Below are 12491 nucleotides of genomic sequence, written 5' to 3' on the forward strand. Positions count from 1 at the left end.
GCAGCTTGAGCGGGAAGATTGGGTCAATGCAGAGGCTTGATTGACAGCTGTCTGCTTGGTGTCACCACAGCTAATTTAGGTCACTGAACTTGAACCCTTGACCTTGTTTATTGTGGACCAACATTAGGCTCACCTCTGCCTCTGGGTTAGGCTGCCAGTTGCATGACACATATTCCACACAGAAAATGAGAAACACAGATATGATTTGTATCACTATGAAATCTGGAGAGTAACAGGAGATATGACCAATTGGCAGCACAGAGTGAGAAACGGGTTAAAATAGATGCAAGGGCTGGTTTTGTGGTTTATCCTAAGCACTTCTGTACTTTAGGAGTGAGTCCCCAGGCAAGCCCCTGCTCCCTTGTGTTGGGTTAAATACAGACAACTAGTTCCACTACGTTGTCTGTGAATGATTGAATGTGACAAATAACAAGTGCAAGATAAATTTGTCACATGAATTAAAACTAAACTAAAACAAATGATTTAATTTCCATTATCATATTTAGATGCTATACTGTGTTTGTAGCTACATAAGAATATTTTTTTTTTCAGCTGGGTCTGCAGTAGTTGATTTAAATCATCATTTCTTCCTTACAGTCCATTGTTGTGGGTTTGCTCCGCTCTGACTACATGCTGGATCAAGGGGAGGGCAAGACCTCTTCCCTGAAGCAAATAGAGATCAACACTATATCTGTTGGAGGATTTGGTGTGGCTGACTGTCTCCCTGAGGTGCACAGGTATCTGAGAACATGTAACAGTGTGTTCATCATTGGTTTGCCGCTGTTTAATCAAGGGAATGGTGTGTTGAACAGGTTGAGTGTCTCTTGAGAAGTTAAGGTGAGAATGGTGTCATATGCACTGGTGTTTCTTTATGTAAAAAACTGGTGGGGCACCAACCACTTTAACTGATACCCTAAATACCAGGAAAACTAGGGATGTGTTCTTTTACATTTCAAGGGTTCATGCATGACTCCAAAAAACACTTCTAAGAAGTCCAGAGTGCCTTGTTTCTAACACATATTATACACATACATGGAGAGTATACAAGCAAAAGTGCCTGGATGAAATTAAATATGATTTTCCTCACCAAAGCTAAATGTTCACTTGAAGAGAAAGGCAACAGAGTCTTGTAGCTGGCAACTTCTTTTTGAGGCTAAATGTTGGCTAATAAATCACCATTAATTCTGAGTAATGACATTATTCCTTGGCTAGAGGGCACCCAGCCGCCTTTATTTTAACGTCTCCAGCAAATTTCAAACCTGTGCTCCAGTAAGAAATCCACTTCATTCATTATCACCTATCAAGTGAGCTAGCTTTATAGTCACCCCTCTTCTTGCCGACAAGCTGAAGTTCACATCTAGTGTCAACTGTGCCAGACTTCACAGCCAGCCAGCCAATCATTGTTCCTGCTCAGAAATATTGAATTATGCTATAGTTGGGTTTTGGGCTTTCAGCCTGAATTGTTGATACTGCGGACAGAAACCGGGTGAACCAGACCAATAAACATGACTGAGAATAGATCTCGAATAGAATGTCGTAAATCGACTTCACTTTTCTCAGTTGGTCCAAAAGATTTCAAAGACCAAAAAAAGTGACTAGGTGTCCTCAAGGCTGAGTGCAGTAGAACTTTATTTGCCGGCAAAAAAAGCACGAGATCAGACACAGACAAAATCTGTGAAAAAAACACACTGACCCGAGGTTCAAAGCATTGAGCATCCTCTTTTAAACAAAAAAACTGTGAGTGTCTTCTCAGGCTTCATCAGAATCAGAATCAGGGCCCATGTTCACAAAGAATCTTAAGGCTAAAAGTAGCTCCTAGCAGGCAAATTTAGGAGCAACTCCTAAAAATAATGGGCGTGTCAGTCGTAACTTTAGGGCTCCTAATTTTTGAAAATAAGAGTTATTCACAAAACATTTTAGGCCTAAAAGTGGCACCTAAAGTCTGGGAGACCTTAGAAGTAGTCCAGAGGACTCCTAACTCGCTAAGACCTAGTCACAGCCGGATGTTTTGGAGACGCTAAATGACAGGAAATCATTAAAACGATGTCGGATGGACCGCAAAGGGACTAAAGTTGTGGTTTAGTTGGTGAGGGACGCAATAACGTCCAAAACCAACCAAAACAATCCAGTAAAGCCGGAGTTAAAATGTTTGGCAACACGATATTTGGCTATGGAGAAGATGCAGATCTTCGCACGAGACTAGTATTACCTGGGGACATCAAGTGATTTAGTAATGATCCCACCACGTCTGTGTTTTGTGCGGCGCATTCGCACAGGATAAGAGAAGTCTGTGTTTAACTTGAATTTACTGACATTATCCCCCGGGTCGATCCCACCAGAGCCCTTGCTGGAGCAGCACAACGGTTAGATATGGATATTTTTAATGTAATAACTGGTGAGCCTGTTGAAAGATGGAAAAATGTTCCTTACCGCATGCTGTCATGCATGTAATCCATGTAATCATCTTTCAAAATTTCGCTCTTGAATTTGCACCCAAAATGCTGTCAAAACTTTCATTTATAATTCCCAACGCAGCCTCCATAATTCTCGACTGGGAAAAAGGCAGAAAATGTAACACAAAAAACAAAAATGACCCCAAATCACAGAGACGCCGATTCACACGGGACTAATATTATTACATGACCTCTGTGTTTGGCGAAATATGGTAATTTGCGGTGGAATTTTTACTTTACAAATTACAGACATGGCAGATTCACACGGGATTAAGATCACAGATGACCTCCGCAATTATTTCAAATTACTGGAGCTCCCCAGGTTATACTAAACCCGTGCGAATACGGCTTTTGTCAATCGGAAAAAGTTGCATTCCATCAATACACAAATTGTCTATGACGCATGTTACAATATACTGGACATTGTTGCGAAATGGCCCGGATCAACACACGATTCCCAAACTTTAATGGAGAGTAGTTTGATGCAGCTTTTCAAACAAATGCCGCTTTTATTGGCAATTCATGATTTCATTGCAGTCTTCTAATTTGTATTTGTAATTTTTGTCCGAAGCGGTTTTGTTTGGGGGGGGTGCACTTAGTTCTCCTCATGAATACATTTCCTCATCCAATATCTTTTTGTCATGGGCTTGTAAGCAACTTCCTTATTTTCGCTTCATGCATTGCGCAGCCTAAATGACTTTTCAGTGATCTGCCCTGTCACTCAACAACCAATCACTGTTTTCACCGCTTCTAAGTGCGTCCTTATCTAATGACGTCATCCATAGCAATGGAGAGTTACTTCTAGTTTAGGAGTTCAGTGTTTCCATAACTAAAAGTAGGTCTAAGCAATGAAACGATGAAGTATTAAGACCGGAACGAAAAAAGCAAGTCTGGTCTCCATATTGCTCAAAGAGAGAGCTCCAGAGAGAACTAAAAAGAACAGTTAAAAGGTACAAGAAGAACTATAAAGGAAAAAGCTCAAAAGTGAGCGAGAGCTACTGCAACAGGCTACCACTGACATGGCGCCATGTTCGCAACCCGCAACCACCATGGCCTCAACCAATCCTTATTCTTCTTTATTTCTGCTGACACTGCAATTTTGAATGAATGATGTGCAAATGATGATGCTATGTATTCAAAGCCAATAGATTATGGCAAGTGATAATATTTGAGTTTTAGGGATAACCTGATTTGGTTGCACAGCTCTTGTGGTGACTGTAGGCGAGGCTACTAGTCATGCGTCATTGTGAAATGATAAAACGTTGTCGGTTGATGTTTCTGCAAAACCACACATACATTCAAATTTGTAAGTGTCATACACACCACACTGACATTTCTACAAAACATGTCATATCATGGTCACATTACGTGTTTACGACTTGACGACTTGTCATATGAGGTGGAGGGGATGGTGGTGGAGTTACATGCGAGAAGAATGCAGAGTCATTGACGATTGACATTAAGATTAACATACCAAGATCATAACCGCAGCATTACAATATAAAACAGAACCTAAAAAAATAAATGCTTATTTCAGCATATGCTTGATCAGCAGAAACGTGTACATTGACAACATACAGTAATCTGGCAATTGGGTTCCGTGCTCAAGCCGCACTCACTCACTTCATATCTGTGATTTCCATTGTACAAAAATATGGTGTTCCATGATTTTTCAGGTATGTGCTGAGGTCACTTGGTCTTTTGGAAGAGAGCAAGTGTGTTCCGGATAACAACATTACTCCTAAAATGTGTGCAGCTCTTGCAAAGAGCTGGGAGCTCTACGGCCAGAAGAAGTAAGTGTATAATGGTGGAGGTCAAGTAGTGTGTGTGACATCAGCGTGTCAACAGAATTTCTAATTTAGAAAGAAGGAAGTTTATATGAATATGAATCTCTTTGAATGGATAATTACATTTGAATGCAGATATCAGCGTTATTGATAGTTATTTATGATAAATCTCATTGTGCTAATGTTTTGAAAAAGTACCAATAGTTATCCCTACAATATTGTCACAATACTAATATTGAGCTATTTGGCAACAATATTGTGGTTTGAAGCTTAACATTCATGTTGTGCTTTTTAAAAGACAGGGCAGACATTTCAAAATATCACAGTATATATTGTGTACTTCAATATAGCCTAAAAATGGCATTATTTTAAGGCCATACCGCTCAGCCCGACAGTGGGACAAAGAGCAAAAGAGGCAGATAACTGTGTGGAGGTTTGACAAAATGTCGTCTCCAGCTCCATACTCATGTTTCAAGTTGCTAACCTGACTGTAAACAAGGACTGGTGCAGATTTTATAAAATGGAGTACAAGTACAATAAGAACAACGTTGGGTGATGGGTTTCCGATAATATAGAAAGGAAGCAAGTAAGAAACATTGTCTGTATTTTATCTTGATCACTGACTGAACAATAAGAAATCACTATTAAATTTGATTTTCTTTCTGCAGGGCAGTAATCATGTTCCTTTTTGAGGATGTCAAGACATCCATAATCAACCATCGGTGCATGGAGAAAGAGCTGTGCAACAGGTAGGGTCAGAGGATTGACAGCATATATCATGACGTTATGAGCATCACATATGTTCAGCATGAAAAATAACTTTCTCTCTCTGTGCAGGAATATTCCTGTTATCCGTAGAAAGTTTGAGGAGGTGTCCAGAAGAGGATCACTTGATGATGACAAGAAATTGTTTATGTGTGTATGCATATATTTTTATAGCTGTGAAACGCATAGGTGAAATGTAAATGGAAGAGAGTGATTATGGTATGCAGACGGCTATATTTAGTGGGTTAGTTTGATGTTTTAGGAAATAGGATTTATTATTTTCTTGATAAGAGTTTGATGATAAGACAGACTGAACACTCAACTCGCTATGTGTCAGTAAGATGGCAAAGCAAGCGAGTATTTAGCTTAGCTTATCCAAAATGTTGAAACAATATGTTTTAGCTAGTTGTTTCCCCTAGATTCCAGTCTTTGTGCCAAGCCAAGCTAAACCTGAGCTCTATGAGACTGATATTTTTTCTCATCTAAAATATTTTGCAAAATGTCAGAAATCTTGTCTTAACTGTTACTTTTTATGAACAATTTCATTTGAAACAACTGGCCACGTGTTTGACCCTAACAAACAGTTACCCTGCCATAACATGTCAGTTCTCACATGATTTAATTTGCTTTTTAACTGTACTCTCCAGAGATGGACTGGAGGTAGCTGTGGTGTATTACCGCACTGGCTATATGCCAGAGCACTACACAGAAAAAGTAAGATATTAATATTCCTTAATATTTGTAATACTTTTAATACAAATTCTAAATGTGACTGATGTTTAGTACCAGCCAGATGGCTCGCAGTGGGTTTATCAAGGCTTTTTTTTTTTGGTTCAAAATTTTGAAACATTAAAGTTGTGGACCAGAAAATAAAAAAGAATGAAAAGACACTATCACAGTGAGGGGATGATTATTTATTAGGATAATAATTATGTAATGATAATGTTCACAAACACTATTTTCAGGTTGTGGTACAAAAGCTAACATGTCCAGTCACATCATTTTTTGTTGACACCTGATAATTTAGTCTAAATGTTTTCTGATTACTATTCAAAGTCCTTTCTTATAAAAACCTTCATATTGATGCAAAGCAACTCACTGAGTTGTGACCCATTTGTAACACAGAATTCATGTATGTTGTAACAGGCCTGGGATGCCCGTCTTATGATGGAGCGCTCCATGGCTGTAAAATGTCCAGATATCGGCACTCACCTTGCTGGAACCAAGAAGGTACAGCAGGTGCTCACCAAACCTGGAGTTCTGGAGAAGTTCTTTCCCGACCAGCCCCAAGTAGTGGAGCAGATCAGAGGAACGTTCGCTGGCCTGTACACTCTTGACATGGTGTGAAAATCACACAGAACACACAATTAAGGCATTAAGCTAACACTTTTGTCCAAAGCGACTTACAGTAATTCATACATACATTTATACTCTGATGGTGGTGGCTGCCATGCAAGGTGCTGTCTAGATCAGGAGCAGTTTTGGGTTTAGTATCTTGCCAAAGTACTCTTCGACATGCAGACCAGGAGAATCAAACCAGCAATCTTTCAATAGCAAGACATCAATTTTACCACAAAGTGAAAAAAACAATCGTGGGCTGCTAATTCTTCAGTTTTCTTGAGTTCAGGGAGCAGGCTCTTAACTTCATTAAGTATATGTTTTGCACTGAAAATGAAAATACACAAAATGTTGAAGTTCTGATAGCGAGTTTGATTTCTGCTTTGTTCTGTTTCTTTGTTGTTGTTGTTGTTGTCTTTAGGGACCAGAGGGCGACAAAACAGTAGAAATGTCTTTGGCAGCACCTGACCAGTTCGTCCTGAAGCCTCAGCGAGAGGGAGGAGGTACAATAAAGAAACGTCTTTACAAATTAATTTCCCCATGAAAAAATCCTAAAACCACTGTCAAACCATTTCTCAAACCATGAGAGTTTGAAATGTGCAGCGTGGTGTGTGAAAGTTTCAGATGTGGCAATGGGGGAAATTTCACTGTGGCTCTGATGTGCCTCAGGAGGTAGTATCAGAGCCTCAGAAGAGGTGAGCTGGTGAATATGAATGGATACGCTGGAGGCACGGAGTTGGGATGTGTCGATCTGATGGTGTTCACAGTCTGACAGCTAAACAGATCCTTCACTCATCAAATAAAAGAGAAATGACCCACAAAGGAACATTACATGACCAAACAACAGTAACATGGTAACTGGTAGTGTCTTTGGCAACTTATATGAGGAAATAAAATACTGCAGTTACGCGTGGAAACGTTTGTCACCCGTTCTGTCCTACTGACTCTTCATCACCCACAGCGTCTGTCCCCGGCAAAAAAAATCACAGAGACTTCAGCGAACTTCCCCCCAGAAAACAGCATCCTTCCCTGAGTGAGAGAGTCAGATAGCATCCTGTTTACTGATGGCGATTATGAGATTATGTAATTTAGAGCAGAAAATGTAACTTTGTTACTTTCCAGGGTACATGTTGGGTCGGGATCTCAGTCACAACACATTGTAACAGCGTCCATATGATTATAAACAGTCAGCCGGTACATGTTAAGATTAACAGGAGGGCACCAGGGGAAACATGTTGAAAAAAACACACAGACATCAACATCATGGCATTTACTGTCACGCCGCTTTTGGATCTGCAGCACTGGCTTGCTGTAATAATTGACACACTGGTGCGACTTAATGCCAGAGCTGCTTAGTTCTGTGTGAACAAACAAATTCAGGGAATTTGCGACCCATCACTGCGCAGATAATGCAGAGTGTCTGAGGGAAATGGGCTATTGTCCGTTTCTCAAGAAACACAATCACAGTGACGGAGCTTTTTTTCCTTCCCCAATGAAGTAATGTTTTCAATTGTGTCTGTGGCTTAGTTGGTTGGTAGGTTGGTCAGCAGTCTTAAACAAAATTTCTAATTTGAACCCATTAACTTTTGGTGCTGATCCATATAAAGGCAAGGAGCCAAAATTTTAATTTATTGGATATTCAGAGAAAGATCTAACACGAAGGAGCACATTAACAATAATACATGGATCTGGATGAAAAACATATGGCAGATTTACATGGCTGGTATCTATAGTTGAGTATAGTTGGATGTGGGGTCAATAAAAATCAGTGCCTTGCTCATTTTAAAATATTTGACTTCTTGATATTGGATTATGCTTCATAATATTAAAGGGGACTGATGGGCCTGAGACTGTTATGTGACATCTTTATGCATTTTTGTGGACAATACAAGGTCAATCACGTGTGTCCAACTCTAGCTATGACACTGTACATCCATACTACTACATACATCCATACTAGTAATTATTTCAGTCCCTATGATTTTAAAAACTTGCAACAATGAATTTGAAAAAACAAAACAAAACAATTAAAATATATAAAATATATAACAAAAAGGGTTCGAACTAAACATTGAGATGTGGGGAAATATTGCCTCCTATTCATTTAAAGTAGGTGGGTGGAAATTACAAATAGGTCCTTCAAACAAGTCAAATCTCAGACTGGACAAGTCCAATTTCAAGTTCAGATCTTGAAGGTTTTCTCACACTTCATTGCATCATTGTTTCTCCAGGTAACAACATCTATGGATCAGACATCTGCCAGGTCCTGCAGCGAGTGAAGGAGAGCACAGAGAGGACGGCCTACATTCTGATGGATAAAATCCAACCCGCTCCTGTACAGAACTTCATGCTGAGACGAGACTTTCCGCTCCAAATCAAAAACTGTGATAGTGAACTTGGAATGTATGGAGTGTATGTCAGGTATGTCATCACATTTTCATTCACTGCATCTTCAAGGTTTTGTACTTCCAGGACTAGATTATGAATTTCATCTTGAACACTTTAACTGCTTATTCTTACTGTTAGACAACACAGGAATTTGTATCCACAATAAAGGTTCTTTTAAGTAAGAAAAGAACTTAAGAAAGCCAATAACTCCAACGGTATTTCATCATGAGTTTTATTTTCATCTGGGAGTCATTTTTGTCACTCAAAGAAAGGAGACAATTTTCACAAATGGTAGATATTTCTTTTTTGAACAAAACTGTTCATATTTCAATACCACCATTTTATGGACTTGCAGTATATTTCAAATAATTTGGTAGCAATAGTGTTTTGCTTTTAGCTACTGTAGCAGTGTATTTATATTGCAAAGCAAAATACAGTCATTCATTTTAACAGAAAGTGTTGGTTTTTTGTTTTTCTTATTACATTGCAGCAGCCTGTTTCAATGATCATATACCAAACAACTAATACGTGCTGATAATACGCTATGCTAGTAGAAAAAGGACTGATGATATTACAGTGGATTATTCATTCCTAAGCTATTACTATGCAGTGTGCTAAGCAGACCAGAGGACACGCAGCAGATGTTAGAATGCTCTTTACAACCATAAGAGACTTGACTTGGACTTGCAAAAAATGACCTGGCCCATCCACATGAAACAAAAATCTGAATATTTTTTTTCCAACACTGAGTGCAGTCCGTCAGTCCAGTTCAGTGCCTTATCCTCTGAACACCACAGGATGGCGACTGTAACACACAAGCTGCAGAAAGTACACTTCCCCTCCAACTCTCTACTTCAGGCTGCGGCCACAGTAACACACACACGGCTGATTTTGGTTGTGAAAATCTTGATATTGATTTGGGGACAATGACATGACTGGTGGGCTAGCTAGTCTTGTTGTTAAACATACTGTCAAATTATATTTACTGTTTGTCAACCGTACGCAATGTTATTGACTTTGAATCTTGCTAGCATAGCGTTAGCTTTCTGGCTCATCGCTGAGCGGACTAGAATATCTCCCATTGCCAAGTCGTATCTAAGGTCCATCCTATTTACTGGAGGAGTGAACAACGTTTCCGTTGCTTAAGAACCTTACGAGAGGGTAATGATTGTTCCCCGTATTAGTCAAACCCTCAGGCGTTACTAGGGAATCTAAGTTATAGCTTATGAAAAACTTTATATTTTGATTGTAAAACGCATGAAAATATAAATTAAAGGTCTGAATTTATTTTCTTTGGCAAGTGACCGTGGTATAAGCGGGATAATGCCCTTCGACATGTCCATAATCAGGAATTAATGGACTTCGCGGAGGCCATTAATTCCTGATTATGGACACCTCGTCGGGCATTCTTATTCCCTTCACCTGTCAGTGGAATGCCCCCAAAACACCTGTTTGGAACATTCCACAGGTGAACAGGTTCATTGATAACAGGTGATAGTATCATGATGGTATGGTAGGAGCACCCACGAGAGGCTCGGACGTGCACAAGCAAGGATGGTGTGAGGTTCAACACCCCATGGAAAACTGTGTGGGCAGACAGTCCAACAGTTTTTTTTCTGATGACACAATTTAAGGAATTTAAGGATTTTACGATCTAAAATCAATATTACTAACAAGTGTTTGAGAGAATCTTAAGAGATGTTCCTGCATGTAAAGAGGCGAGGAATCAACACACTCAGAACTACTTTGCATAAAATCTTTATAATCCAGGTAACATTAACAGTGACGGGAGCTGCATCATGTACTTGTTTACAGGTGGGTGATATCAACTTTTGGGTCGTTTAGATCATTTTGTGTTCAAACGCCTGACACCCATTGAGCTTTATTGAGTTTTTTAGGGGATAAACTATGAACCTCTCTGTTAAATGCCATCAAATCCTGCACATTGGTCATTTAAATTGGACTAAATTATGTAATATCAGACGTCATTTTGTTGTAGATTAGTTGTGGAAAATGATAATCTTACAAAGCAAAAAAGGCTGTAGCATGACGTGTTTGAGTTAATTTAGCTTTTGCTTCTCTTATCTGTAATTTCTCTTCATTTTCTTTCAGGCAAGGTAAAGACACAGTGATGAACGAGTGTGTGGGCCATGTGATGAGGACCAAGAGTTCAGAAATATCAGAAGGAGGCCTCGCAAGTGGAGTGTCTGTAATGGACAGTCCTCTCCTCCTCTGAGTCAATCAGGGTTGCAAATGGTTTCAAGTGGGGTGCTCCTCTCAAACAAACACTGAAGCACCAAGTTTAACCACTAAAAGCCATAAGCGGATTGGTATACATAATTTTACAAAATAACATATCACGTTTAAATGCCCTTATCTTGAATCAGTGCTGGCTGTTTTGCTTTCTTCCAATGAAAGACCAGTTCTTTATTTAATGCAAACTGTGAGGCCATTATCTCTGATTTATTAATTCATGTCTTTTAATATTTAGATTGAAAGTCTCCCTGTCACTTTATTTCAGACACAGTCAATTCTTTCCTGGATCATTTCTGACATGACGTGTTTGTTTTCAGTTTGCACTGGAAAGCAGCCCGACATTGGACACATGGTGTTGGTGCTGAGCTGCCATCTTGTGGTTCACTTATGTGACTACAACATTCCCAAATGATGTGAAGAGACTTTGAGTGACTGTTACTAATGTAGGAATATTCTAAACATCTTGTCATCTATGTCAATGTCGTTGCAACACCCAAACAGAACTCAACACAGTGTACTGTAATACTGATTGGAATAAGTACGTAGTTTGTAGAACTTTTGGATAGCGGGTTGATCTACAGTTATGAACTGTTGGCAAAAAGTCCTCATAATTGTAGCAAAAAGTAGAATCTAAGTTGAACTTGAATAACAGGTGTAATCTCTTGATTTCTTAAAGTTTAGAACAGAAAGACAAGACAAGCAACTGACAAACTATTTATCTTATACATACAGACACTATGAAATGCTGCTATGATTTCTTAACCCTGGAATGCTTTAACAGAATCAGTGGCTAAAAATTGCCCCCCATCATTTGCAATCATTTTACTTCTTACTGTCATTATGTCCATTGTAGTTAGATTAAGATGAAACATGTTTTATGTTAAAAGACAACAAATGAATAGCAAAGCTGAACCATCAGAACTAGCAAGTGAGAATAGTATTTGCAGTGAAAAGAGCCATCACATCAGGGATACTCACATGCAAAACTGTAGGTTGTTGAACTGTATGTCATTTGCCAAAAAATCACCACAGAGTCATCTTTACCTCCCATGATGCATTCTAGGGTCAACACTGTGATTGTGCAACATAGACACATATTTACTGAAATATTTAAGATGTGATGACGGAGAATTGAGAACCAAATGTCAGGCTCTTTGTACCAAAAAAGTACTGCTCCACATGTTGAAAAATAAACTTCTTGTCTGTATATCTGTGTATGTTAAATCTCTGCTTATTTAATCACCTGCCCACAAACGCATCAAGCACAGTGGTATTATTCTCATAGGCTGTATGAATGAAAATAAAAAGAAGGTAACAGGTTAAAAAAAATACAAACTCTTCGAGCTTGTTGCCCATATGTGTTTTTATAAGTGAATTAATTTAATGTCACCGTTGGGCAGGATATTGAAAAACCTGTCGAGCATGTGCAAAAACATTTCATATTAGGTCCTTTCAAAACTGACTGTACAAATACTACATCCTACAAAATACAGATATTAAGGCA

At 39.0% G+C, this 12491-nt stretch overlaps 1 protein-coding gene across 7 annotated transcripts in view; it reads left to right on the top strand.

Annotated features, from left to right (window-relative positions):
- LOC119023507 (glutathione synthetase-like) overlaps positions 1–12194 on the top strand; it is a 28421-nt gene extending 16227 nt beyond the window's left edge. For 6 of the 7 annotated variants that reach the window (XM_037105502.1, XM_037105500.1, XM_037105501.1 and 3 more), the window contains 9 exons: positions 598–737; positions 4130–4246; positions 4909–4989; positions 5078–5155; positions 5653–5719; positions 6152–6346; positions 6765–6846; positions 8575–8764; positions 10844–12194. In XM_037105502.1, the coding sequence (XP_036961397.1) occupies positions 598–737; positions 4130–4246; positions 4909–4989; positions 5078–5155; positions 5653–5719; positions 6152–6346; positions 6765–6846; positions 8575–8764; positions 10844–10967 (1074 nt within the window). In that variant the 3' untranslated portion in view covers positions 10968–12194. The remainder of the gene's footprint in view (positions 1–597; positions 738–4129; positions 4247–4908; positions 4990–5077; positions 5156–5652; positions 5720–6151; positions 6347–6764; positions 6847–8574; positions 8765–10843) is intronic. The other variant, XM_037105499.1, reaches the window with a different exon arrangement.
- The last annotated feature ends 297 nt before the right edge of the window (positions 12195–12491 follow it).

Source organism: Acanthopagrus latus, chromosome 7 (genome assembly GCF_904848185.1).
Source record: "Acanthopagrus latus isolate v.2019 chromosome 7, fAcaLat1.1, whole genome shotgun sequence".
NCBI classification, from domain to species: Eukaryota; Metazoa; Chordata; class Actinopteri; order Spariformes; family Sparidae; genus Acanthopagrus; species Acanthopagrus latus.